Source organism: Triticum dicoccoides, chromosome 1B (assembly GCF_002162155.2).
Source record: "Triticum dicoccoides isolate Atlit2015 ecotype Zavitan chromosome 1B, WEW_v2.0, whole genome shotgun sequence".
NCBI classification, from domain to species: Eukaryota; Viridiplantae; Streptophyta; class Magnoliopsida; order Poales; family Poaceae; genus Triticum; species Triticum dicoccoides.
The window spans coordinates 605,168,408-605,192,402 of NC_041381.1; the positions used below are offsets into that span (position 1 = coordinate 605,168,408).

Here is a 23,995-nt window from a genome sequence, read left to right on the forward strand (position 1 = left end):
CCTTGTCAGGAGGCATTTGTGGTTGGGTATTCTGCATGACCCAATTGTAATCCCTATAAACATTTACCTAATCAATAAAGGCCTAGCAGGCTTTTCTCAACAACAAAAAAAGGGCACAGCCCATCGCATTCTCTCAGAAAAAAGGTACAGCCCCTCCCAATCCACAAACAAACCTCTCAAAAAAAATCCACCACAAAGCTGAACAACCGTTTCACCGTTTCGGCCGCTCAGACCGGTCGTTCCTCTAGGAGCCTTGGGACTGGTAGGTAGCTGCGAGCACGCGGCCTCGCAGGCTAGCAAAGCAGAGCACCCTGGCCGTAGTCTCCAATGGCCCCACCCTCACGCCAGCAGTCCATACGTTCAGGAGTTCATCTCTCGCACGCTTCCTCTCCTCCCGGCCATGGCGGCGGCAGCGATGTCCTGCTTCGTCGTCGTCCTCGCGCTCTGCCTTCTCGGTCCGCTACACGCACAGTTGCTACGGCGTTGTAGTTAACTGACATCGGTGTTTCGCCCTGATGCATTGATCGTGCATGTGCAGTGTCCATGGCGCTGATGGCGGGGCACTACTACGGCCGAGCGGAGCTGGTCGCCGGCCCTGGCTGCTCGCGGCTCCTGCGGGCGAACCCGCTCTTCGTGCAGGACATCACGGTGAGGACTGCGGAGGAGGAAGGGTCGGGAGCGAGCGGGCTCGTGCTCTACGGGCTCGCCGAGATACCGGGCCTCCTGGACGACGTGCCCGCGGTGTGGTCGGAGGCTCGCCGCGTCGTCCTGCCGGCCAACTCTCACAAGGTACACTGCCCTGCACTCGCGCTTCCGTCGTGTCAGATGATCGATGCTCTACACGCGTGGTTCAGAAGTTCAGACTAAGCTATGCATAAAAACGGTGTGAACTAGAACTGTATTTTGTGTGTAAACGCGCACGCGCATGCAGGAATGGGTCTACTTCCTGAACAGAGGGAGTCAGATCGAGGTCAACTACAGCGTCGAGCCTGGAACTGGACCAACCAATCCACTCCGCGTCACCATTGCTCAAGGTAATAGAGGGTTGTAATTAATTAACGTCCTAAAGCTACTACTAGTACTCATGTGCTGAGATTTTGAGCTTGCACAGCAGCAGGTAAGGTAGGCTTCACGCAGTGGTCAGAGGAGCCATCGGTACACGGTAAGCATGAGTCTCTGATGAACCGCAGCTGTGTGGTAACATTACAAGATCGTAACGTGCCAGGCCTTTCCAAATCACAGGAACCGGAGCAGTTAAGCAGAGCATCAATTCTTCCGAGGACTACTACATCACCGTCGGCAACCTGCGCGACCAAGACACGACGGTAACAATTTTGTAGAGTGGCATCCCATCCCATCCCATGTTCGGCCGGCGTGATCGATCTTGGCCTGTAACAGCAGTTGAGCGGACTACTGATTTGGGTTTTGGCATGCAGGCGATGCTGGATTTCAGGATCAGCGCCGTGCTCTACAACACGAGCGGAGCAGAGTACGCGTGCTCGCCGTCGCCGGGCGGTTCCGGCTGCACGTACCGGCTGCCGATCCTGGGAGAGAACGTGGCCGTCCTGTCGTCCGGCCTGAAACAGGTGAGGATAATGAACCTCTGAGCATTCAGCCACGGTACGGCCTCTGTTGTGAGCTTCTGAGACCGGACTCTGACGATGGACAGGGCGTGAAGGTGGAGCTCTCGTACGGGCCGCGGTGGATCGTCTACTTCGTCGGCTCAGGTACGGCGCAAATGCAACCTCAGCTCAGCTCCATGAAATCACGCCGCTGGGATGTACTCCAGCTGAATGTTTCCTTCGCGCACAGCCATCCTGGCGGTGTCGCTGCTGCTGCTGTACGAGGTGCTGAGCGTGCTGCTCGGGTTCTGCTGCGCCGTCGCCGCGGCCCAGAGGGAGACGACGGCGGCCTCGCTGCTGGAGAGCAAGGAGGAGGAAGAGGGCGGGAGCCGGGGCTCGTCCTTCGAGTCAGTCTCCTCCCACGACGGCGAGGCGGGCGACGAGGAGGAGGGGCGGCGGCTGTGCGTGGTGTGCTGCGACGCCCGGAGGGACTGCTTCTTCATGCCCTGCGGCCACTCCGCCACCTGCCACGCCTGCGGCACCAAGTAAGTATCATCTTATGCGCAGCTTCTCGTATTCTGCCATGGAAGGATTATAGATCATGGGGGTGATGGTGGTGGTGCGTGGCAGGATTGTTGAGGGAGATGCTAGCTGCCCGTTCTGCCGGAGGAAGCTGAAGAAGGTGAGGAGGATCTTCTGCGTATGAGCGACATTCTGATCCGATGAAGGTTGGCTGGTCTGCGACCTGTGAGGAACCGAGGATGGACATGACCGTGAGGGTGACCAAAAAAAAAAGATTGACGCCCACCGTGGGGCTCGAACCCACGACCACAAGGTTAAGAGCCTTGCGCTCTACCAACTGAGCTAGACGGGCTTGGCGAATGGTAAATAATTAGCAGTTAGTTAGTGTGAGTTTTCAATGCGAAGAGCGTAGAATGGTGTTGACTATGACCGTGTACTAGCACTTTATGGCAGCCCGTAAGTGGTTGCTTTGACGATCATGGCGTTATCGGTTTTCTCTATGATACGATGGGCATTATCATGGTTGTTGGTCTTTTATGTTTTGCAATGATGGATGCTCTCATCATTTGTGATTGTTCCCTTTACATGAATCATATTTCAAATTTCCCCAGGGTCTTTCCTCTAAACCTAGACAATGAAACTCATGAGCTCCTCGCACTGGCTATTACCCCTCTCAGCATATCTTAGTCTTTTTTTTCGTGGAAAGGCACCTTATGAAAAGCAATGGTTGGGAGGCCGTCGACGTAGACCAAAAGATGACGATTTGCGTAGCAAATTGCAGCCCCAGAGAAGAAGATGCCGAAAAGTGCATGTAGATACACCGAAGACTACAAACGCCGACCGAATCCGTCCAAATCCACCGTGACCCAGACCTAGAAAGATTCATTGAAGACATACCTCCACAAGCCCTTCATTGACGCTAAGTGCACTGACGAAACGTGGATAGGACGGGAAGAACATTATTCCAAAACTAGGACAGCACCGTCGCCTTGCCGCGCTGATCAAGACACAAAGACTCCCTAAAACTAGCCTAAACCAAGACACCCATACCAATGTACGCCAAATCCGAACTAGAGATCAAGACCGCCGCCATCTATGACCCCGTCTCTGGGGACCTTCGTACGTTGTCAGCACATGCAACATTGTCGGTGAGCTCCGCCGACCCAGAATCGCCGTCGTCCAGCCACACATTCGCCGCCACCACCAGCTCCGATCCACCGCAACTGGCCAACCCACCACATCAATCTCCCACATGGACAAATCCTTCTCGACAATGCCCTTTGGACGCAGGCAGAGGATTTGAAAAGTTGGTGGCGACTGGTGGCTACGTCTTCGCGAGAGGATAGAATGGGTCTACGCGTAATTTTTTATGATCATTTCTAGAAGACCCTTTAGGTTGTAGGTATGGAGCAAGAAATTCCAGGACATGTTTGAACGCTAGCAGACCCATGTCAAATTATATGTGAGATGTCCAAGGCTATCACTTTACTTGCCCACATCTTTACAATCAAGAGACATTTTCATGCATGAACCGGGGAAATGAATGTCAATACTTTGGGATCATTAAACAAAACAGTTGGGCGACCCTCCTTCACCGCCTCCTCCTCCTCCTCCAAGAAAGAAAGTTAGGGTTCGTGCCTCTCGCCGGCGCCGGCGCAGGTCCACCTCGTCTCTGATGGCCCTAGGGCCATGGAGGCGCGGTGGATCGTGGCAAGGGCCGGCGGAAGGGCTTCATTTTTAGTCATTTTTTTCAATTTCGTTAGGGTTTGTGTCCTACTCAGGAAGGCGAGACGGTGGCGGCTCCCTGAAGATGAAATAAAGGTCTCCCCGTCTAGCCCCCGTTCCGGCAATCAGGGGCGGAGCTGCATCTGCATCTACCCTGTTGCACCATTGCTAGTTTAGCCTGATGCACTCATGCACATGCTTGATCCAAGTGCTAAACTATCAGTAGAAATCAACTTGACCCTGTTGCCGGTGCAACAGGGTAGCTCCATGCAGCTCCGCCCCTGCCGGCAATGCGTCTAGCATCGTTGGTGGGCGTGTGGAGGTGTGTCTCCGGCAGATCTATCTTTGGTGGATTTGCTCGGATCTCGTCGTTGTTCGTCTACGTTCGTGTGTCTTCGGTTTGAATCCTTCCGATCTACGTTATTTTTCATCAGCGGCAGTTGCTGTTCTGGGGTGCTGGTCCTATGGGGTCTTAGCACGACGACTTCCCAACTGTCTACTACAACAAGTTGTGCCCGGCTCCGGCGATGGAGGGGCGATGACGGCGGCGCGCCTTCGGCTCGCTTCGGTGCTTGTAGTCGTCGCTAGGTGGTCTACGAATCTAGATGTAATTTTCATTTCTGTTATTCGTTGTACTGCCATGATTGAAGATGAATAGATTGAAAGTTTTTCCGCAAAAAAAATAATACTTTGGGATCATTCTTCTTTTTCTGGCTCATAACTACAAGTAAGGACTTTGAGGAGTGGAGAGGGGCAATTCATGCACTACAAGTTGGAAGCGAAACCTGCCATATTTATCAGCAATGTCATATATATGTCGTGTGGTATTCTTATTCTCATGTCGATAGTGCATTAGCCAAAAGGCTGGATGGATGAGCTTGACTAGCTCTCATCCGGACGAAAATAATGAGGAATAAATTGTGAGTGCTTGTTGATGTTAAACTAAGAAATATTCTCTTCACTCTTCTGCATTATTCAGTTCACTTGTTTAAATATTTCATTCTTCACTTGACGCTTTTGAAGATCTCTATGAAAGGGACATGCAATTAATAACTACGTACATCTGAATTTTCCCTATTCTACATATATATGGTATAAAATACAAAAATTGGACTGTTATCGTACGTCCTTCGTTTCGTCGAATGGGCAGTCGATAGGGAACGATTCATGCATTACAGCACACGAACCTGCCATTTTCATCAGCAATGTTCCTGTATACTGCACTTATATGGCTCTAATGGCTATATACACACAAGCGGGGATAGCTCAGTTGGGAGAGCGTCAGACTGAAGATCTGAAGGTCGCGTGTTCGATCCACGCTCACCGCAATTCATTTTTGATGATACATCTATTTTTAGTTACAAACAAACTTAAAACTCTGCAAGTCTTTCTGTTCTTATCTCTGAAAACTCTAGAAGTAATCCTTTTTGTTTTTATCTCTGAAAACTCTATCTTTTCAGTTACAAACAAACTGAAAACTCTGCAAGTGTATCTGTTCTTTTCTCTGAAAACTCTATAAGTAAATTCTTTCTGTCCTTATCTCTGAAATCTCTAAAAGTAATTATTTCTGTTCTTATCTCGGAATACTCTAGAAGTTATTTCAGAGCAGTAGTCTTTAGGTTTTTTTTTAATTCTGACTATTGATTTCCTTTCTTTTTTATGAGCTCTCAGAGCGGTAATTTCTTGTGTAAAGACTGAAGCCTGGAAGAGAGAGCAGACTAACTGCCATGATCATGCACATTGAAACTGTAACAGGGGTAGCAATAATCCAATATCCTTTCATTCTTTTCGACCGATAATCGACGGACTCCAAGAGGCCACAATATCAAACCCTCGTCACCAGACCAAATATAGAAACCCAGTCAATTGTCATCAAAGCTATGAACATGCCAGAATCTCTCAACATTGCACCGTCCTCGTCAGAATGGAAACAGGGAACATATATCATAGCCTTGTTCTATTGTCAGCAATTTGTTTCACATTTCTCCAGTTACAACAGGACATTTATCCTACAGCTACCCTCGACTATTTCCACCTTTCTCGTCTCGTCGAGTTACAGTCACCATACAAAATACATCCAAGCAACTGGAGCGTGCTCTACTTCTGCCATCTTTTGGTTGCCTTGGCCGAAGAGCCTCCCGCCAACTGGTTGGATGGGGTCCTTGTGTGACCTGGTTTGTCAATATGATCTCATTCTCATTATTATCAGGAAAATTAACTATTGGCTCTAGTTTGAAAATCTACGATACTTTCAGGCCTAGATAAACCTATTATATGGACCTCAAAATGAAATTTTCCAAGTTCTGAAAGTTTATTGAGCACTAGTACTAATAGGTGCTAGAAAGAAGTCATATGCTTACTTGGAGTCTTCAAAACTGCATCCCTTGGTTTTGGTCTGGAGATTGCTGGCTGCGCGCTTTTTGTGAGAGTTGATCTGGCTGTTCGCGATGGACCTCTATGCCTGAAATTATCGAGCACTACCAAATTAGTAAGCTTGCTTTTCAAAAGATGAAAAACTCTCATGACAATAAGTATAGACAAAAGAAGTTACTCCTGATGCATAGTCATAGTAATGAAAGAAACAATTGATGATTTTCGACAGAAAAGAAATAGGAAAGAAAGTGTACATTTTGGTATCGTCGATCATGTCGGAGTTAGAGTTCATAATATTCCTCCTGCCAATAGTATACTCTGTTTCTCTTACTAATGAACCATCTTCAGATAAATTGTCTTCATAATCTGCTACATCCAACCCCACAGCCACGATGTTAGTGGGTGAAGTCTGACCAGCATCTGCATTCACCTCGGCATAACTCAGAGGGTCTGATAGTTGTCTCTTTTGGTTTAATGTGATCAGCGAAGTCTCATTGGAACTAAAATTATTTGGCATGCTTGAACCATGGTTGTCAACAACTGAACTTGGGGACTTATCTTTGTCTTTCATGACTTGGAGCTGCTCAATTTCCATGTCTTTTCGTGAAATAGTGTCTTTCAAGGACGAAACCTAATAAAGCACAAACATCAACTTATATCCATAATATGAGAGAATCTTTATCAGGGAAATAAATTAACATCACCTGCAAGCGGACAGTGTGGGGTTTCAATTAGCAATTTACGCCACCAGTTACATAAAAACTTGAACCATACGTATCTAACAGTGATATTGTAAGCCCTCGTTTTATCTATGGTCCTATGGAAACTTGACAATCCATATTTTTAATTTCTTTCTATAATTTCCAAAAGTTGCGGTGGCAATTTTTCAAAGAGGGAAATAGTAGTGGCATTTCTCTGAATCGGCATAATTGGAGTGGCATTTATCTAGTTAACCCAAGAAAAAAATAGCAAGAGTTCCCAAGCTATTCATGTCTCGCTTTTCTATAGGTTTGTATCCATTATAAGAGTTCCCAAGCTATTCATGTCTCGCTTTTCTATAGGTTTGTATCCATTATTTGTTCAATACTAGCACAACACTATCAAGAATGTAGAAAAATAAGTAACATAACCCAGCAGTAAATAAACTCCTGCTATTTTGCTGCTAATTCTTCGCAGTGTTTTGATACATGCTATGAATTGTAGTGTTTACGGTTTAACACCTTACCAACTGTACTTGTAGGTATACAACAATCACTTTGAGTCAAAAAATGGGGTTCCAACCCGTTATTAGAAGTGATCATAGAACGGAAATATCTATCTTGAGTTTTTAGGATGATGTTCACAATTTAATATCACCTTTATATGTAAGTCTATCCTTCTATTTTACACTCTTTCCCTAACTAAAATGGTTTCTGAAGTGCGCAAAAAAAAAAAACTCCAGCTCAAGACAAGTTAGAGAGAGGCTAAAGTATAAGAACCTGTTCCAGCAGCTCTTTGATGTCCTTTCCGTCTTTGTTACTTCTTGCAGCGCCTAACTCTACTCCAGAAACTCTTTCAGCAAACTTTAAAGTGCTTATAGTTTCTGAATATGACTCAATATCAGGATTTATTTGGACAAACATTAGTGTCTTTGCTTGTCCACCTGCGATAGAATATTTAAAGAAATAATTATAAAGATCAAATAAAGCCTCCAAATGCATGATTTATCAACAAGTAAACAATTGATTACCTAAAGAGCTTTGAAGAACTTGTGTGAGCTTGCTGTTTCTGTAGGGCACATGGGCATTTTTCTGTGCTAGAGCAAAAATGACATCACCTAAAGCAGAGAGAGATTTGTTAATATGTTGAGCCTCTTTTAATCTATCTCCCGTTGCTTCAGACCGCTCTACTCTTTCACTGCCAGCAAGATCAACGAGATGTAGGCATCCTCTAGAAATGGATCCAGTCTTCACATCCACCCCTCGAACATGTACAGTTAGAATGCTACATGTAATAACATATTTTTAACAAATCCATAATATAGAGAATAAAGATAATATAATGTAAATTTGGTTCAAAGTTCAGTTAACCTGTGGGACCGGCTGCTTCTTTCATTAAGAGCTGTTGCACCAACTGCTCTATTTGCTAATCCAATTTCCATCAAATCTAAAACATCTGATGTTGATTTAACTGGATATAAGCTCGCATCCGGTAAAACGAGTCCATTAGGCTGAGAAGTACTCCAAATCCCAAGTGTTTGTTTATGTTAAGGAATACTGGTATTACGTTTATAATTTCAATAACATGAATACAAAAAATTAATAAAAACATGATTATAAGAAATGTAACGAAAAAAATCCATGCAATATTATCAAAAGGATATCGTTTCTGCGCAATTTTGTTTGACAGAAGATCACGAACTTGTTCATTGTATATCTCAACCATCTGTACTCCCACCTCATACGAGAAAATATTTCTCCTATTTAGTGAAATATCAAATAGATCATTTAAAGTCCGGTAATTGACACCCCAATCTTTCTTTGATGTACTGGGTCCACTCTGAAAAGTAAAAATATATATAGAGAGAGAATAAGAGACTGATAATTATATAGTCAACAACACTACCAGCACAGTCCGATAAAAAATTAACCATGATTCTCAAGACTAGTGCTAGTACCATTGTGTAAGTTTTTCCAGAACCAGTTTGCCCATATGCAAAAATACACACGTTGAATCCATCAAGAACTGACCGAATCAACGGTTGAGTGTCAGAAAATACATCCGCTGTTAATTGAAAAAAAAAGGTAATTAGAAATTATTAATAAGCAAAAAAACATAACAAGAGAAATAGTATTATAATAAAATTGTACCCTGAGAAGCAAATGAGCTAAACACTTTGTTAAACTTGAACATCCGCTGTCCATCTTTTCCTTGTTTCAATGGGTTTGAAATCAAAAGCTCGCCACTTTCACCAATGTAATCAATAGTAGTTGATTGTTTATCTTGCCCAGGAAGAAATGGTCTTACGCGACAATACACTCTTATATTGCCTAGAAAAAAAGCATATGTTGATAAAAAATGTTAACATGGAAATTGTATTCTTTAGTTGAAAGAATATTTGAGCAATGGAGCACCTCTCAATTCTTGCACTTCATTAAATAACTTCTGGTTTTCAGCGAGAACTTTGTGATAGTTGTCAGCAGCATCAACCAAACATTTTAAATTGGAGCCTACACAAATTTAAATAAAAAAATATCAAACATAATTGTGACCGCATAATTTTACACATCAGAAATCAATGCAACAAAGCATACCTAAATTAGACATTTCATCTCTCCACTTCATTTGAAAAGCATACATGTCACTTTTTATCGACCTTGATGATGTATTTAAGCCCTATCATTACAAATCAATATAGAAGAGTGAGAAAACAAAAGGATATAATAAATTATAATTTATAAATTAACATACCTTGACATATAATTGTTGGTTGTTCATATAATTATGAAAAATATTTTCCTTTTTGTTCCATAACTGTGATTTCTGTTGATAGGTTGTCTCAACCTCTTCGATTTTCATGTTTGATCGTAGTACATGAAGCTCAAATTCTTTAACTCTGGTGGCTAATTGCTCTTCCATTTGCTTTGTCTTTATTTCAAACTGATCAAGCTGTTGCTTATGTAGCCTATTCATTTCTTCCATTTCTTCCTTAAGACTTGATATCATGTTTTGGCCATCCTCTTTTTCTATTATTAACTGGTGAGCATTCTGATCATGCAACCTATTCATTTCTTCCATTTCTTCCTTAAGTCTTGATATCATGTTCTGGCCATCCTCTTTTTCTTTTATTAACCGGCCAACATTTTGCTTATGCAGGCTATTCATTTCTTCCATCTTTTCCTTAAGGCTTGATATCATGTTCTCATCACTCTCTTTTTCTTCTATTAACTGAACAACATTTTTCTCTTGCAGCCTATTCCTTTTTTCCATCCCTTCCATTTCTTCCTTAAGACTTGCTATCATGTTCTCAGCATTCTTCTTTTCTTTTATTAACCGGACAACATTTTGCTCACTGAGTTTTTGTCTCTCTTCAATTTTTGACTTCTCTTCCTGTAAAAAACAAAAACAGAACAGTGCAAAATGTTATCATGTGGCTAACTATTAGCATAATTTCTCCTAATAGTACAAATGATAAACCAAATTAACATACATTTTCATTCTTATTCTTTTTCTACACAGATATTTACATTTCATTAAAATACTCCCTCCGTCCCAAAATTCTTGTCTTAGATTTGTCCTCAAGTCACGTTTTAGTATTAGGTACATCCGTATCTAGACAAATCTAAGACAAGAATTTTTGGACGGAGGGAGTAATATATATAGAACACTATAAGCAAACAAAATGTATTAATTGAAGATTAAGGGAACACATGAAATATATAAAAAAGGAAATTAGAATATTCACACACGAGTCATACCTTCACTACTTGGAGCAGATTTACCGTCATCTAGTCAAAAAAATGTACATAATATCAGCACAGAGAAAAAATGTCTATAATTTTATGATTTCTCCTGACCATCGAGTAAATAATGTGTACCTGATTTTCTTCATTTGTGCCATTTACTAATACTTGGAGTGCTTTAATTTTTGCAAGGTACTTTTCTTCCCTTGTCTTGATGATAGTATTTTGCTGAAAAACAAGGGATCGTCTGATTCAAATGTTGTATTTATAAAACAAAGAAAACCATAAATATCAAGAAACTTTCCTCTTACATTTCTTATGTGCTCTGCTTGAACACAGAGACGACGCTCAATTTCCTGCACTACTTTCCTCAATAGAAAAACTACACGCTGGTGTGATGAGATTCAAGTCAGATGTAGAATTTAGGAATAAAAATAAGAGAATCATTTGGATTAAAAAAAAGACATACGTGTGGAATTTCTCCCTTTTTTCTCTCAATGCTTTCGTCCAGAATGCCATTAATAACGGTAAGCAGAGATTGAGTTGATGCATTCTGTGAGAATATAACTTGCATTAGGAAAGGGATATCAAATCATAATATATAGCAATTAAACAAATTTAGGCAATAAGAAGTTTACATCTAAACTGTTTGAATGCATCATCTCTGAAATCTTGGCAGCCGGAAGATCAGCATAGGACCCGCGTTTTAGCTGGAAAATCTCACGAAGCTTTTTTCCTGCAGGGTAAATAACAAGATGATACATACTAAAGTGTATAAAGTAGCAACCTCGAAAATATACATGGTATTTGTAGTCAGCAACTAGAATTGCAAGAAAGCATAAATACTAAACAATATTGTGCATATGAAGCATCGGAAGTCGGAAGCATGTTAAAGCCCCGCTAAGGCACTCGATCTGATCGGATCATGCTTAGGCGTTATGTTTATGACATGTTAAAAGTACAACATGAATACATATATGATGTATCCTATATGCTAATCCGACAACATGATGGTCAGGTGGCAACTAAACCATTGTTAGATAATTCCAGAGCGCAAGGCTAACTCTCTAGAGACTTCTTTTACAGCTCATATACAAAGCAGTGTGCAAACAAGAATTCGTGCGTACCATTGAAGGCAGGAGTTTTCTGCTGAGACTTGGGGTATGGAACCCCATTTCCCCTGTTCTCTCCTGAGGGTGTTTTCCCTTGTGGTGCAGCAGCAACTAGAGACTCGTCAGTTTCCCGAACTCTCCATTTTTTTCTCGAAGGAATCTTTGAAACATCCTGTGAATTATCATCAACCACTCCAGGATTCAGATTGTCCCTCAGAACCAAAAGGCAATCCACCACTGATGACATTGATCCCTGTAACCATCAAGTCCATGGGAATTAGCATAATGAACATGTCAGCAATGCAAACCATGACCAACAATTCCAAGTTTCTAACTATCTTAGTACACAATATTAGTTTCAACAATTACAGGAATTAAGAGCTAGAGCATGCATACCAACTGCTGAACATGATAAGAGCAAACTAACCTCCTCGAGATCCTTCACACTGAAGCCTGGCAGCCCCATGTCAGCAACCACCGAGAGGAACTTCTTCACATTTTCCGACCACTGCTCTGAAGATGTATAACCAGCACCTGACCCCTAAACAAAGAACAGACATAATCAAAACACTGGCATCAAAATCTCCGCAGCTCACGAAACCCAAACGTTTCAGAAGCACAGCAGGCACACCTCAAGGACACCAGGGATGGGTGTGTTCAGGATGCGGCACAGGACTGTGCCGTCGCTGAGCAGCTCCCGGAGCTCTTCATCAGATGAATCCGGTGGCATGCCGTACTCCGGGATTAAGGCACTGATCCATTTGATCACCTCTGCGCGTCCAGCATCTACACAGGTTTTTGCAGCACCATGTAAAGCACACATAGCAAGCATGCAGAAATCACATGTACATGATCAACGACAGATGAAATCGGACATTTCAGAGGATCCCTTGAGAAAACAGAACGAGACACGACAAAAATGACCAAAAAAAAATTCGAACTCTGACGGCATAGCGAACTGAATCTTAAAAGCAGAGAGTTCATACTTAATACAGATGCTAGCAAATATCTTCAGCGAAATAGGAATCAAATTATCGAACACCGAGAAGCAGGAAAAAAAATCAACTCCACAGCACATAATTATGCTCAGGAAAATCTGCGTTCCATAATTTCACTAACCAAAATTCGAGCACCTCTCGAATATAACAACTCGATAAAGTACTAGAAGCCGGGTTGCATATAGCTGATGAACTCGCCGGAAATCACGAGAAAATCGCGCTGACCAAAATTTGAACCCCTATTTCTCGAATATAAAAAATCGACAAACTAGGAGAAATCAAGTTCAAAGTCCAGAGCACATTAGAGCTTAAGAATAGTCGGGTTCCATATAGGTGACGAACTCGCCGCCCAAAAATCTGGAGAGCACGCTCGCCGACCAGAAATCCAGCTCACGGGCTCCAATTCCGCAACTCGATAAGCAATCGGAGTTCAGCCGCCTCACCTGCCTGGAGCCCCTCGCGGTCGCCGTCCATGCTCCCCATTCCCCGCCTCCCGAACCGGCGCGCGACGGTCCCGGCCCAGATCGAGGCCGCCGGCGGCGAGACGCGGGCGGGTTCGGCCTCGAAACGGACGGCAATCGAGGGTTTCGGGCGGCGACGCGGGGGCTGGGGTTTTGCTTGCCGGCCGCCGTCTCCTCTCCTCCCCGTGCGCCGGCCGGTGCGCGTGCTTTTGTTTCGGGTTGGTTTGTTCCTCGCTCGCGAATGTCGCGGCGTTTTTAGTTTTGTTTTGCTTTGATGTCGCCAGCTCGTTTCCTCCGTTAACGCCGTCAGTTAGTGTGGGTGGGTGAGTGAAGGAGGCTCGGGACGGGAGGCTTATGTTTACCCACGAAAAATTTGATCTTTTGCCACACTTTACTTCTCTATTTGATCATTTGCACCCCCTTCCCCAGAGGCTGCCGGGTGGGGCCCGGGGCCACTGTCATTGAGACAGTCATAGTGCAAATCATCAAACCCCTTATAAAGTGGGGCAAATCTCAAATCCCCAATTTACCCACTCTGTTTAAATCAAAATATGAAATGTACAGTACTCTCTAAAGAAATATAAAATCTTTTAGATCACTATATATAATATAAGATGTTTTAGATCCCTAATATTAGATCTTTTTTATCATATATAAGTTATATTTCTTCAGAGAGGTAGACGTATATAAGTTTAATTTTATCATAAATCAAAGTTTTTATAAGTTTGACTAAGCTCATTGATAGCATATGTCAATACTACAATATCCAATAAATATGATATGAAAGATATAAGGAGTAGGGATCTCTATATTTTCAATTTTAAAAATTATATCTCACAAAATCTTCTCATTAAGTATTGCATGAATAACGATTTGATATGCAATCTAAACTTAAAGGGACCTCTACAAAAATATGTATATAATAACAAGGACTTTCATCCTTGCCTTTTCAAAACTATATTAGGCATTCGATCAAACACGTGGAGATTTTCAGAAATGCAATATAGAAAGTTTATCCTTTTTAATACTTGGCAGCACAAACGATTGTTAGAAGATGAAGTTCAGAAAACCGACGTGAAAGTTATCAAAGTGGCGACGAAGATGACATTAGAAGCACTAGGTTGAAAAGGCACAGTCAACCTCGAACAAGAAAAAAATTGCAATAACTGCACCACTAGATGGCAATCACCACACGAAGAGCATGTGGTAGACTTCTTTTTCAGTGCATTAGCTCCCTACTTTCGCTAATCAGAATCATGGTACATATTTGCAAACTTGGATCGAAAACTCCCAACCGCAAATCTAATCCCAAGTTCCCAACAAAGAACAACTAAATTTACTCCACATGGGACACATAGATGGACCACCGTCAAAGATGGGAGCACGTGTTGCTAGTCTTCGGAAATAGTTGTATCCATAAGCTTCAAGCAAGTTGAGGAAGCCACTAGATCTCTTTTGCTGATCGAATTTTGTGACAGGAGGTCTGACATCCACCATCAATGAGGCACGAGTAGTAAAACTCCATGTCACCTTGGATCGGTCCCTCGTGGGCATAGCTCCATGGCCTCAAGTTGCTACCTGAAATGGAAAGATGCCATCCAAGGACTCTTAACACATGATGTGTCACCTAAGAGCAACATCACCCGATAGAGATATAACCAAGATGCAAAGGATAGGGAAAACGTAACCATCCCAAAAATTTATATCTCGTTGTGACAGAGGATAAAGGTGAACTATGTCCAACAAGACGATTCATAGAAGAAGAAAGCATGTGAGGTCGAAGGACACAATGAGGAAATCAAAAGGAGATTAGGATCTCGAAAAACTAAATGTAAAATGGTTGAAAGGGGGCGAGGATCGATGTGTAATGGACTAAAGTGACATGAATAGAACTTCTACTCCAAATTTTAGGATTTGGCAAGTTTTAATCCCAAGCTAGTTTGTCCTTAGAGCAACTAAACTTGGAAGTAACTGGAGAGTTGAGTTTAGAAGGATGTAAACAATGAGGCGATGTTGTATCTTGAGGTTTGGATAGTTGGCGCTATCCCACTACTCATTCATGGAGGCATCGAACCACAAAGGTCTTGGTTGTGCTGTCCACAAAGGACCCACCAAACGTAAGCCTACCCATTCCACAATGGATTATGGATCTAAAAGGTCAAACCTCACTTGTTGTAGATCTTCACAAAGAAGGCGATCTCTTAACTTTGTACAAACTCTTGATTCCTTCACAATATGGTGGTTGAAGGCTCTCAAGCGACTTCTACCCATCTAGGAGATGCATACCCTCCAAGAGTAACAAGCAAAGCAAAGTCACTTCATGAACTCTTCAATCAAATCACTCTAAATAACCCATACAATCTCTCTCACACTGTCACACAAAGGATATATGATTTGAAAAAACAAAGGTGAGCATTTAGGAATATGGGTTCAAGAAAGGGAGGAGCTAGGTGTTCATACAATTAATATATTTTTATTAATCACCATGTTCGAACAGGGGTATCTAAAGATGCATTTTCAACGGTGTTCTCCAAATCCCCACTTCCACCATGGGCAGGTCACAAGGACGAAAATTTAGCTCATTTTTGGTTCTGGGTCAATGTTCACCATATACCAGCATAAGGCCTCAAATCTAGTCTCGATACCACTTTATCCTCATCGTACCAACCATTGTGAGTGGGAGGAGGGTGAATGAACCTAGATTTGGTTTATAAGAGAAGGTATTTAAAAAAATGTAAGGTTTTGTCGTCCTCTCAGCCATCGTTCAACCTTATGCATGTTCCTCGTCCCTCTCTCTGTTTTGATTTCCCCCTCCCATGTTTGTTTTTTCCATCACTTTTCCTGAAAACGGCATCAACTGCCCCACCTCTTATTGACTTACCAAATAGTAAGCCAATGAATGCTTATCATATAATTTTTTATAAATATTTACCAAATAAATCATATTTTTTACACAATCACACTAATATGGACAAGTAAATCATGACCTAAACTACTAGAATTTGTATGCCTTTGTTGCAATGCATGCACAATTATCTTTTCAGGACAGAAAAACCTAGAAACATAAATAAAAAATGCATAGAGCATAAACTCAAACGAATTTATAGAGAATATGGAGGGATCGATACTCTCTCCCCTAGCTTATGTAGCCAACAGAGGCAATAGGAGAGGTAATCATGGGGCGCTCACAAAAAGCTAGGCCGGACGAGTGATGGGGAAACAGAGGGGGGAATGGTGTGGAATCGTAGTAGTATAACCATGACCAAATCAAGATTAGGACCCTTGGGTGATACATGGAAGACACGACTCTGATGGCTTGGTTAGAGATGATATCGTCCTACCTTGATTAAGATCACATATAGCCCCATGGTATGACTTCATCGACACAAAAGCTCTGAGGAAGAATCTAATAGACTAACCATAAGATCCAACTCGTGAACCCAACCTATGTCATTGTAATGAATACAACCCCAATTATCTGACATTCTAATTATGTGTGCAATCAATCCAGATCATCTCATTGTATAAAAGGACCAATACCACCAGTAAACAAATATCATTGTTGAAAGGATCGATATAGTTGACTATGGGTGGATACGAGACTAAATTTTAAGATTATCCTTCAATTTTAGGGAATTGCAGATAAGTAGGTTCGCTAGATATGCAACTAGGTGAACACAACCTATATATCAAGAAAGCTCAAAACAATCTATGCTAGGGAAAAAACAATTAACAAGCCAACAAGCATACAAGGCAAGTAAAAGTGCGGGAAAGGATTAACCACAAGTAAAAGCTCACACTCTTAGGGGAATGCTAATCTCTGTTGGAGCGGTGCCGAAGCCAAAGCTCCGGAACACTACCAAGTGGCTCAACATATTCTCCCTTGAGTCAACCCCAAAGGGCGAGACTCGAATCACTCGGGGATGGTCTTGAAGGTGACCACCATGCCAATACAAACTTCTCCGGAGCACACCACACGCAAGGAAGCTTCCGAGGGTACCTCTAACCACCTAGGAGCCCAAGCTCCGAGAGTAACAAGTGTTGATGTATAAATCAAGCAAGTAGCATGAATCGGTTTGGTAGAAGTGTAGATAGTGTCTTGCTATGTAAAGTCCCAAAGTATTGCAGTGTTTGATGGAGGTATCGAGAGTATTGAGTAAACTAGAGGTTAGGAATGGTGGAGTGATACGTCTCAAACATATATATAATTTTTGATTGTTTTATGCTATTATCATACCACTTTTACATATTTTTGGCAACAATTATATCATTTTTATTTGGACTAACCTATTAATCCAGTGTCAAAGGTCAATTCCCGTTTTCTAGTGTTTTTGAGAATATAGGTCAAAAGTTCATGGAGCCAGAATGAGCTGAATTTTTTTTTATGATTTTTTTTGGAAATAACGTAGCCAGATGACAGAAGTCGGGGGAGTTATGAGGGCCCCATACGGCACCTGGCGTGGCCAGGGCCCCACCTGTGTGGGCCATCCACGTGAGCTCCCTAGGTCGGTTGAGGCCCTTCTTTTGCCACAAGAAAGCTAATTTATGGAAAAAGTTGTGTTAAAATTTGAGTCCGATCAGAGTTACGGATCTCCGAATATTTAATAAATGGTGATCAGCCCCAGAAAGAGTACCGAAAATAGAGAGAAGCAGAGAGAAAAGAGATCCAATCTCGGAGGGTTTCTTGCCCCTCTGGGAGCCATGGAGGTCAAGGACCATAGGGAAAACCTCTCCCCATCTTGGGAGAAGCCATGGAAGAAGGAAGAGGGGGCTCTCTCCCCCTCTCTCCCATTGGTGCCCAAATGCCTCTCGGGTAATGATGACCCACAAGTATAGGGGATCTATCGTATTCCTTTCGATAAGTAAGAGTGTCGAACCCAACGAGGAGCAGAAGGAAATGACCAGTGGTTTTCAGTAAGGTATTCTCTGCAAGCACTGAAATTATCGGTAACAGATAGTTTTGTGATAAGCTAATTCATAACAGGTAACAAGGTGCAGCAAGGTGGCTCAATCCTTTTTGTAGCAAAGGACAAGCCTGGAAAAACTCTTATATAAAGCAAAGCGCTCCCGAGGACACATGGGAATTATCGTCAAGCTAGTTTTCATCATGCTCATGTGATTCGCGTTCGTTACTTTGATAATTTGATATGTGGGTGGACCGGTGCTTGGGTACTACCCTTCCTTGAACAAGCATCCCACTTATGATTAACCCCTCTCGCAAGCATCTGCAACTACGAAAGAAGAATTAAGGTAAACCTAACACTAGTAGAAAAACACCTATTAGTCCCGGTTCGTAAGGGCCTTTAGTCTCGGTTCATGAACCGGGACTAATGGGTCGTTACTAATACCTCCACCCACTAGTCCCGGTTCAAACACGAACCGGGACCAATGTTCCTCCACGTGGCCCTGTGCGCCGAGCCCAGTCAGGGGGCCTTTGGTCCCGGTTGGTGGCTCCAACCGGGACCAAAAGGCATCCACGCGTCTGCATTCCAGTGGCTGGGTTTTTTTAAAGGAGGGGGTTGGGGGTTTTGGGGGGTTAATTTAGGTGTTTCATATATTGTGTTAGCTAGCTAATTAATAGAGAAAAGTGTCATCTCTTATGTCCGTGCTTGGTCGATGCTACGTACTATATATACATAAGTGATCGAGAGAACCATTCAGTACAGAAGTTCGTCATGCATACCGAGAGAAGTGATCGATCGACCTCTCCTTCTCCGAGAGATTGGTCGAACAACAAGTTTTCGTATCATGTATCCGACGCTACTGGCTACATGTACAATATGTATAAGATCTCTTAATTACAAACCCCTAGCATTTGAAATCAATTTCCACATGGTATTCTCCGGCTTTACTAATGACGTGTTCAAGAAAGAATCCCGCCAATTCCTATTGAATTGCTTTCATGCGATCTGGTTCTAGGAGTTCATCCCGCATCTGCCACGTCTAATTTGAAGAAGGGGGTTAATTAATACATATATATGAATGGAACTCAATAGAAATGATGGTGTAATAAAATGAAATTGTGAATATTATTGCTTACGCACTTCATATTGTCTTCTAGAGTAGCCCCGCTTGTTTTTCAAAGTCGCGGTGTGGATGAACTCGCGCGCGTAGTATCCACAGAAATCATTCCCTTCCTCCTGCCACAAGCACTTTACGAGAAATAGAGGTCAATCAAACTGATAATGAAGCATTATAAATGGCATTGATGAAAGTATAGCTATAGAATCAACGGGAGATGCGCGCAACTAGCTAGCCAGTAGTACTTACTTTCGGGTATGTATATCGCAGCTCCTTCGGCAGTCCCAGAGCTTCTGCGGTGAACTGTTTCCAAACCCTGCAAGACAAAGAAAATAATAATTATTACTTAAGATATCAGAAAATGAACAAAAAGTTGCCGATATGGTGCGATAATGATCGATTGAACTTACTTGCTGAGCATTTCAGTGATGTCCGCATAGGTTTCGGGATCTTTCCGTCTCGAGTCTAAGACGGTTACTAGTCCACGCTCAAGCTTAATCTCCAGAAGAATATAGTGGTACCTGCGCATGCATGCATAACTCATCAATTACATTACTATAACCTCGCTCGAGTAATAAGGGAAACCAAATATGCACACGACAGTAACACTCATTTGCCGTTGTAAGGAAAGAGTATGGTATCTTTGTTTTGATTTTTGATCAACGATTGTAGCAAGTTGTCCTGGGCCTCTTTGACGTTGTTTTCAACCAGAAATACATCTATGATATTTGTGTTAATGAACCCAATATCATAAATTTCTTGTTTTTTGCACTCGACGATCTTCAATCTGCATAATATATTAAGGATAATTAATTATAAATACATGCAATGAAAGAGCCGAGCTATATATAGAGACTTAATGACAGAAATAGTACTTACAGGCAGTAGCAAAAGACCATTAATTTATCGAGGGCCTTTTGATTGAAGAACTCGAAGAACTCCTCAAATGGAACACACAACAGATCATTTGAAACGAGGTCGTGCTCCTCTTTAATGTTCAGATACAAACTGTTCGTCCCCTCAGAATCTCTGCAGGTTTTCATGTACCAACTATGGAATCTTCGCATCATTGTTGTCAGAGATTTTTCATCTTTGACGAGAGGCTTCCCGTACTCGTATCTGTGTTCGTCCACCTCCATGAAATCAGGAAGTGCATCGTCAGGCAGGTAATCTTCAAGATTGCCATAACCGGGCACCGTCCCCGGAGCATTAGACACATTAAGCGGGGGGCACGATTGCTGTGCTTGTTCGCCGAGCTGGGCAATTTTTTCCCCTTTGCTCGTTCTTTTAACCTTTTATCATTAACAGTAGTTCCCGATCGCTTGGCTTGGAGATATGCCTGTTCAGTAATGCGCTCATAGTTGGTTCTCGGCGGAGACTTTGGTGGTTTCCTTAGGGCATCGATAGTGCGCTTTGCTTTCACCAGATCTACCTTCTCCTCCGGAGGTGGATGTCTCTTTGCTTTCACCCCTTCAAAGAACTCCTTCACGTGGGTCCGCACAATCGTATTGTTTTCCTCCTCAGACCTCTCGTACGGTAACTTCTCTAGAGGCTTGAGAGATGATGGACCGTATTTGTATTGCCTCCCGCCTCTGGTTGTGCTGCTAGACGCCAGAGCAGACGGAGCGGCTGCGGCGTCTGTCTTCTTTCGTGCTTGCTTACGAGGCGGAGGAGAAGGAGTACGACGCGCCGGAGCAGCCGGGGCGGCGGCGGGTCTCTTCCGCCCTTGCTGGCGAGGCGGAGAAGGAGGAGGCTGCTGGCTGCTTGGGAGAGCCGGCGCAGGTGGAGAAGAAGGCGGAGTGCCGCCATGCGCCGGAGAAGGAGGCGGAGTGCCGCCACGCGTGCCCTGATCGTCACTCGCCGGAGGAGGAGGCGATGGAGAAGGCGGAGTGCCCTGACTCGCCGGAGGAGGAGGAGGAGGCGGGGGCGTCCAGTTCGGAAGGTTGATGAGCTTCTTCCGCCATAGGCATGGAGTCTTCAGAGCAGAACCCAGCCTAGTCTCCCCTTCACCGGTAGGGTGGTCAAGCGGGAGGTCCTCAAATCCCTCCGTTATTTCATCCACCATCACCTTAGCATATCCTTCTGGAATCGGCTGGCAGTGATAAGTTGTGCCGGGTCCACTAGGATAAACTTGGCCAACAGCCGCCTTGACCTTCAAAGTCATCCATCGTGCCATAATGTGGCAACTTTGAGACTCCGTGATACCATCCACGGGATAGCTGGCAGGAGCCGTCAAGACATGCTCCGGCTGAAGCAGCTCGGTGGAAGCCACGCTGCTTCTCCGCTGAGATGGCGGGGTGGCTTCGGGGGAAGCTTCGGCAGGTCGTTTGTTGTGATCTGTTGCTTCTCGTTCCTCTTCTCGATCCTCTAGCCCCATTACCCTTCCAAGCAGCGCCTGCAATTGGTCCTGCTCCAGTTTCTTCCTCCTCTCGTGGGTTTTGTAACCCCCTGCGTCCGAAAAACCAACCTTCCACGGAATGGAGCTTGGCGTGCCTCGTGGCCGTCCAGGGTGCTCAGGATTCCCAAGGGCCATTGTGAGCTCGTCCTTCTCCCTGTTTGGAAGGAACGTCCCTCGCTGCGCTGCAGCGATATAGTGTCGAAGGTTCTTGACTGGTATTTCCAGTTGCTCGTCCGTCCACTGGCACTTCCCTGTTACAGGGTCCAAGGTTCTGCCAGCCCCGAAGAACCAAGTCCGGCAACGGTCTGGCCAGTACATTGTCTCTGGTTCGATCCCTTTTTCAAGCAGATCATGCTCAGCCTTGGACCACTTAGGTCGGGCTTTGAGGTAGCCACCTGACCCCGTGCGATGGTGAAGCTTCTTCTTCGCAGCATTTCCTTGTTTCTCACCGACATCTTCTTACTCTTTTCCGATGTCTTGTGGGCCACAAATGCGGGCCAGTGATCTTTGATCTTCTCATATTTGCCGATGAATTCTGGTGTCTTTTTTTTCGACAAACTGGTTCAGCTCTTTCCTCCACCTCCTCATTAGGGTTGCCATCTTCTTAAGAGCACAAGACTTGATTAATTGCTCTTTAACTGGATTCTCCGGATCCTCCTCTGACGGTAGGGTGAAATTTGCCTTCAGCTCAGTCCAAAGATCTTCTTTCTGCATATCATTGACATAAGACACCTCAGGGTCTTCCTCCTTAGGTTTATACCATTGCTGGATGCTAATCGGGATCTTGTCCCTAACAAGAACCCCGCACTGAGCAGAAAATGCCTTCCTTGTCCGGATGGGTTCAATCGGTTCGCCGTCGGGCGCGATTTCTATGATCTCAAACTTTTCATCCGAGCTCAACTTTTTCTTCGGGCCTCGTCTTCTTACCGAAGTTGTGCTCGATCCGGAGGGCTAGAAATTATAAGGAAGAAAGACGAGAGTAATTAATATGTGTATATATACCAAAAACAATGGAAGCATCAATTAACTAGTCAGCACAGGCTTAACTAATATATATATATACCTGGCCGGACTCGGTTCGGTCACCGGAGCAGTCAGCACGGTCTCCTTCTTGTACCTCCATTGTATCACCGGGGCCATCATGAACATAGTCCTCTTCTTGTACCGGCATTAATGGGCCGAAGCCATCATGAACATAGCCCTCTTCTTCATCCAGCTGACCATCGGTGTCGAGGAGAAATGACGCAACATCATCACTTCCATTTGCGATTATGTCCCCCAACATCGCTTCTGTTTCTTCGTCTCGGAAGTGCTCCATAGTTTCTGCAAATATTTACAACATGTCAATTATTATTCAAACATGGTATAGATGGATATATATATATATATATATATATATATATATATATATATATATATATTAGTGGCAAACGTAGAACTAGCTAGCTAATCACAATAAGGAATCATGTTAGTGGCCTCGATGCTGCTTCTCTAGGGTTTGAGGTCGCCTCGACACAACGCTTCAAGGGTTTGGGGTGGCCTCGACGACAACGCTCTTTTAACTTGGTAAATTTGGGTGGCCTCGAGAGAGTTAATTTGTCGGGTAGGGGCGCGGCGGGAGGGGGTAGGAGACCAACATCGTTTTCTCTCTAGGGTTTGGGTGTCCTCGAGAGTTTTGGTCGAGCGAGAGGGCCGAGGGCCGGGGGGTGTTGTCGTTGTATAAGTTATCACGGTCGAGAGGGGGTATATATATCGACCGCCCCTCATGTCAAAGTTATCTAGAGGGGGTTATATCGAAAACGACGCGACATACATATACATGGGAAAATAATGTTATCGGGGAGGGGGTATCGGTACCACCCCCTCGTGTTGAAGTTTCTTCTTTCTCCTCTATTCCTTTCTTTCTTCTTCTACTCTTCTTTTTCTTCTTCTCCCTCGAGAAATGAAAATAATTAAGGAAAAGGAAGAAAAAAGGAAGAAGGAAGAAGGAAGAAGAAGAAGAAGAAAAAGAAGAAAAAGAGGAGAAGAAGAAAGGAATAGAGGAGAAGAAGAAAAAATAGAATTTTTTTTCTTCTTCTCCTCTATTCCTTTATTCTTCTCCTCTTCTTTTTCTTTTTTTTTCCTCTTCTTATTTATTTCTCCTCTTCTTCCTCTCTTCTTTTTCTCCTTTCTTCCTCTTCTTATTTTCCTTTTTCCTCTCATTCTTTTTCTTCTTCTTCTTCCTTCTTCCTTCTTCCTTCCTTCTTCCTCTTTTCTTCCTTTTCCTTATTTTACTTTCTCCTCTACACTAACCTAAAATGCACTAACCTAAAATCGATATCTACTAACAACCTAAATATAAAATTAATACATATATGAAAAAACATATATAAACAAAAAAA

At 43.4% G+C, this 23,995-nt stretch overlaps 2 protein-coding genes and 2 non-coding genes across 6 annotated transcripts; 2 read left to right on the plus strand and 2 right to left on the minus strand.

The window, feature by feature from the left end:
* Positions 1-343: 343 nt before the first annotated feature.
* On the plus strand, positions 344-2,619 carry LOC119309888 (E3 ubiquitin-protein ligase APD2-like). 3 transcript variants are annotated; one of them, XM_037585790.1, is made up of 9 exons: positions 344-455; positions 539-789; positions 932-1,034; positions 1,112-1,162; positions 1,243-1,325; positions 1,437-1,586; positions 1,670-1,727; positions 1,813-2,107; positions 2,193-2,619. In XM_037585790.1, exons 1-9 carry the CDS (start codon positions 401-403, stop codon positions 2,266-2,268), a joined length of 1,122 nt encoding a protein of 373 aa, XP_037441687.1. In that variant the 5' UTR covers positions 344-400; the 3' UTR covers positions 2,269-2,619. The 3 variants fall into 3 exon arrangements, with proteins under 3 accessions (XP_037441687.1, XP_037441705.1, XP_037441696.1); XM_037585808.1 differs by having other exon boundaries at positions 1,679-1,727; XM_037585799.1 differs by having other exon boundaries at positions 1,115-1,162.
* On the minus strand, positions 2,364-2,436 carry TRNAK-CUU. Its single transcript has one exon. It is a non-coding gene; the product is annotated as a tRNA-Lys (tRNA).
* A 2,445-nt stretch (positions 2,620-5,064) lies between the features above and the next one.
* TRNAF-GAA lies at positions 5,065-5,137 on the plus strand. Its single transcript has one exon. It is a non-coding gene; the product is annotated as a tRNA-Phe (tRNA).
* A 436-nt stretch (positions 5,138-5,573) lies between these two features.
* LOC119349044 (kinesin-like protein KIN-14K) lies at positions 5,574-13,422 on the minus strand. Its single transcript, XM_037617054.1, has 21 exons — positions 13,178-13,422; positions 12,368-12,522; positions 12,164-12,277; positions 11,752-11,989; positions 11,263-11,360; positions 11,094-11,177; positions 10,936-11,013; positions 10,760-10,852; positions 10,640-10,669; positions 9,633-10,271; positions 9,476-9,557; positions 9,296-9,391; positions 9,032-9,211; positions 8,839-8,945; positions 8,545-8,720; positions 8,252-8,416; positions 7,912-8,165; positions 7,661-7,824; positions 6,437-6,813; positions 6,170-6,270; positions 5,574-5,980 (listed from the first exon to the last, which is right to left on the minus strand). The coding sequence occupies exons 1-21, from the start codon at positions 13,215-13,217 to the stop codon at positions 5,907-5,909; spliced, it is 3,345 nt and encodes a 1,114-aa protein (XP_037472951.1). The 5' UTR covers positions 13,218-13,422; the 3' UTR covers positions 5,574-5,906.
* Positions 13,423-23,995: the final 10,573 nt, after the last annotated feature.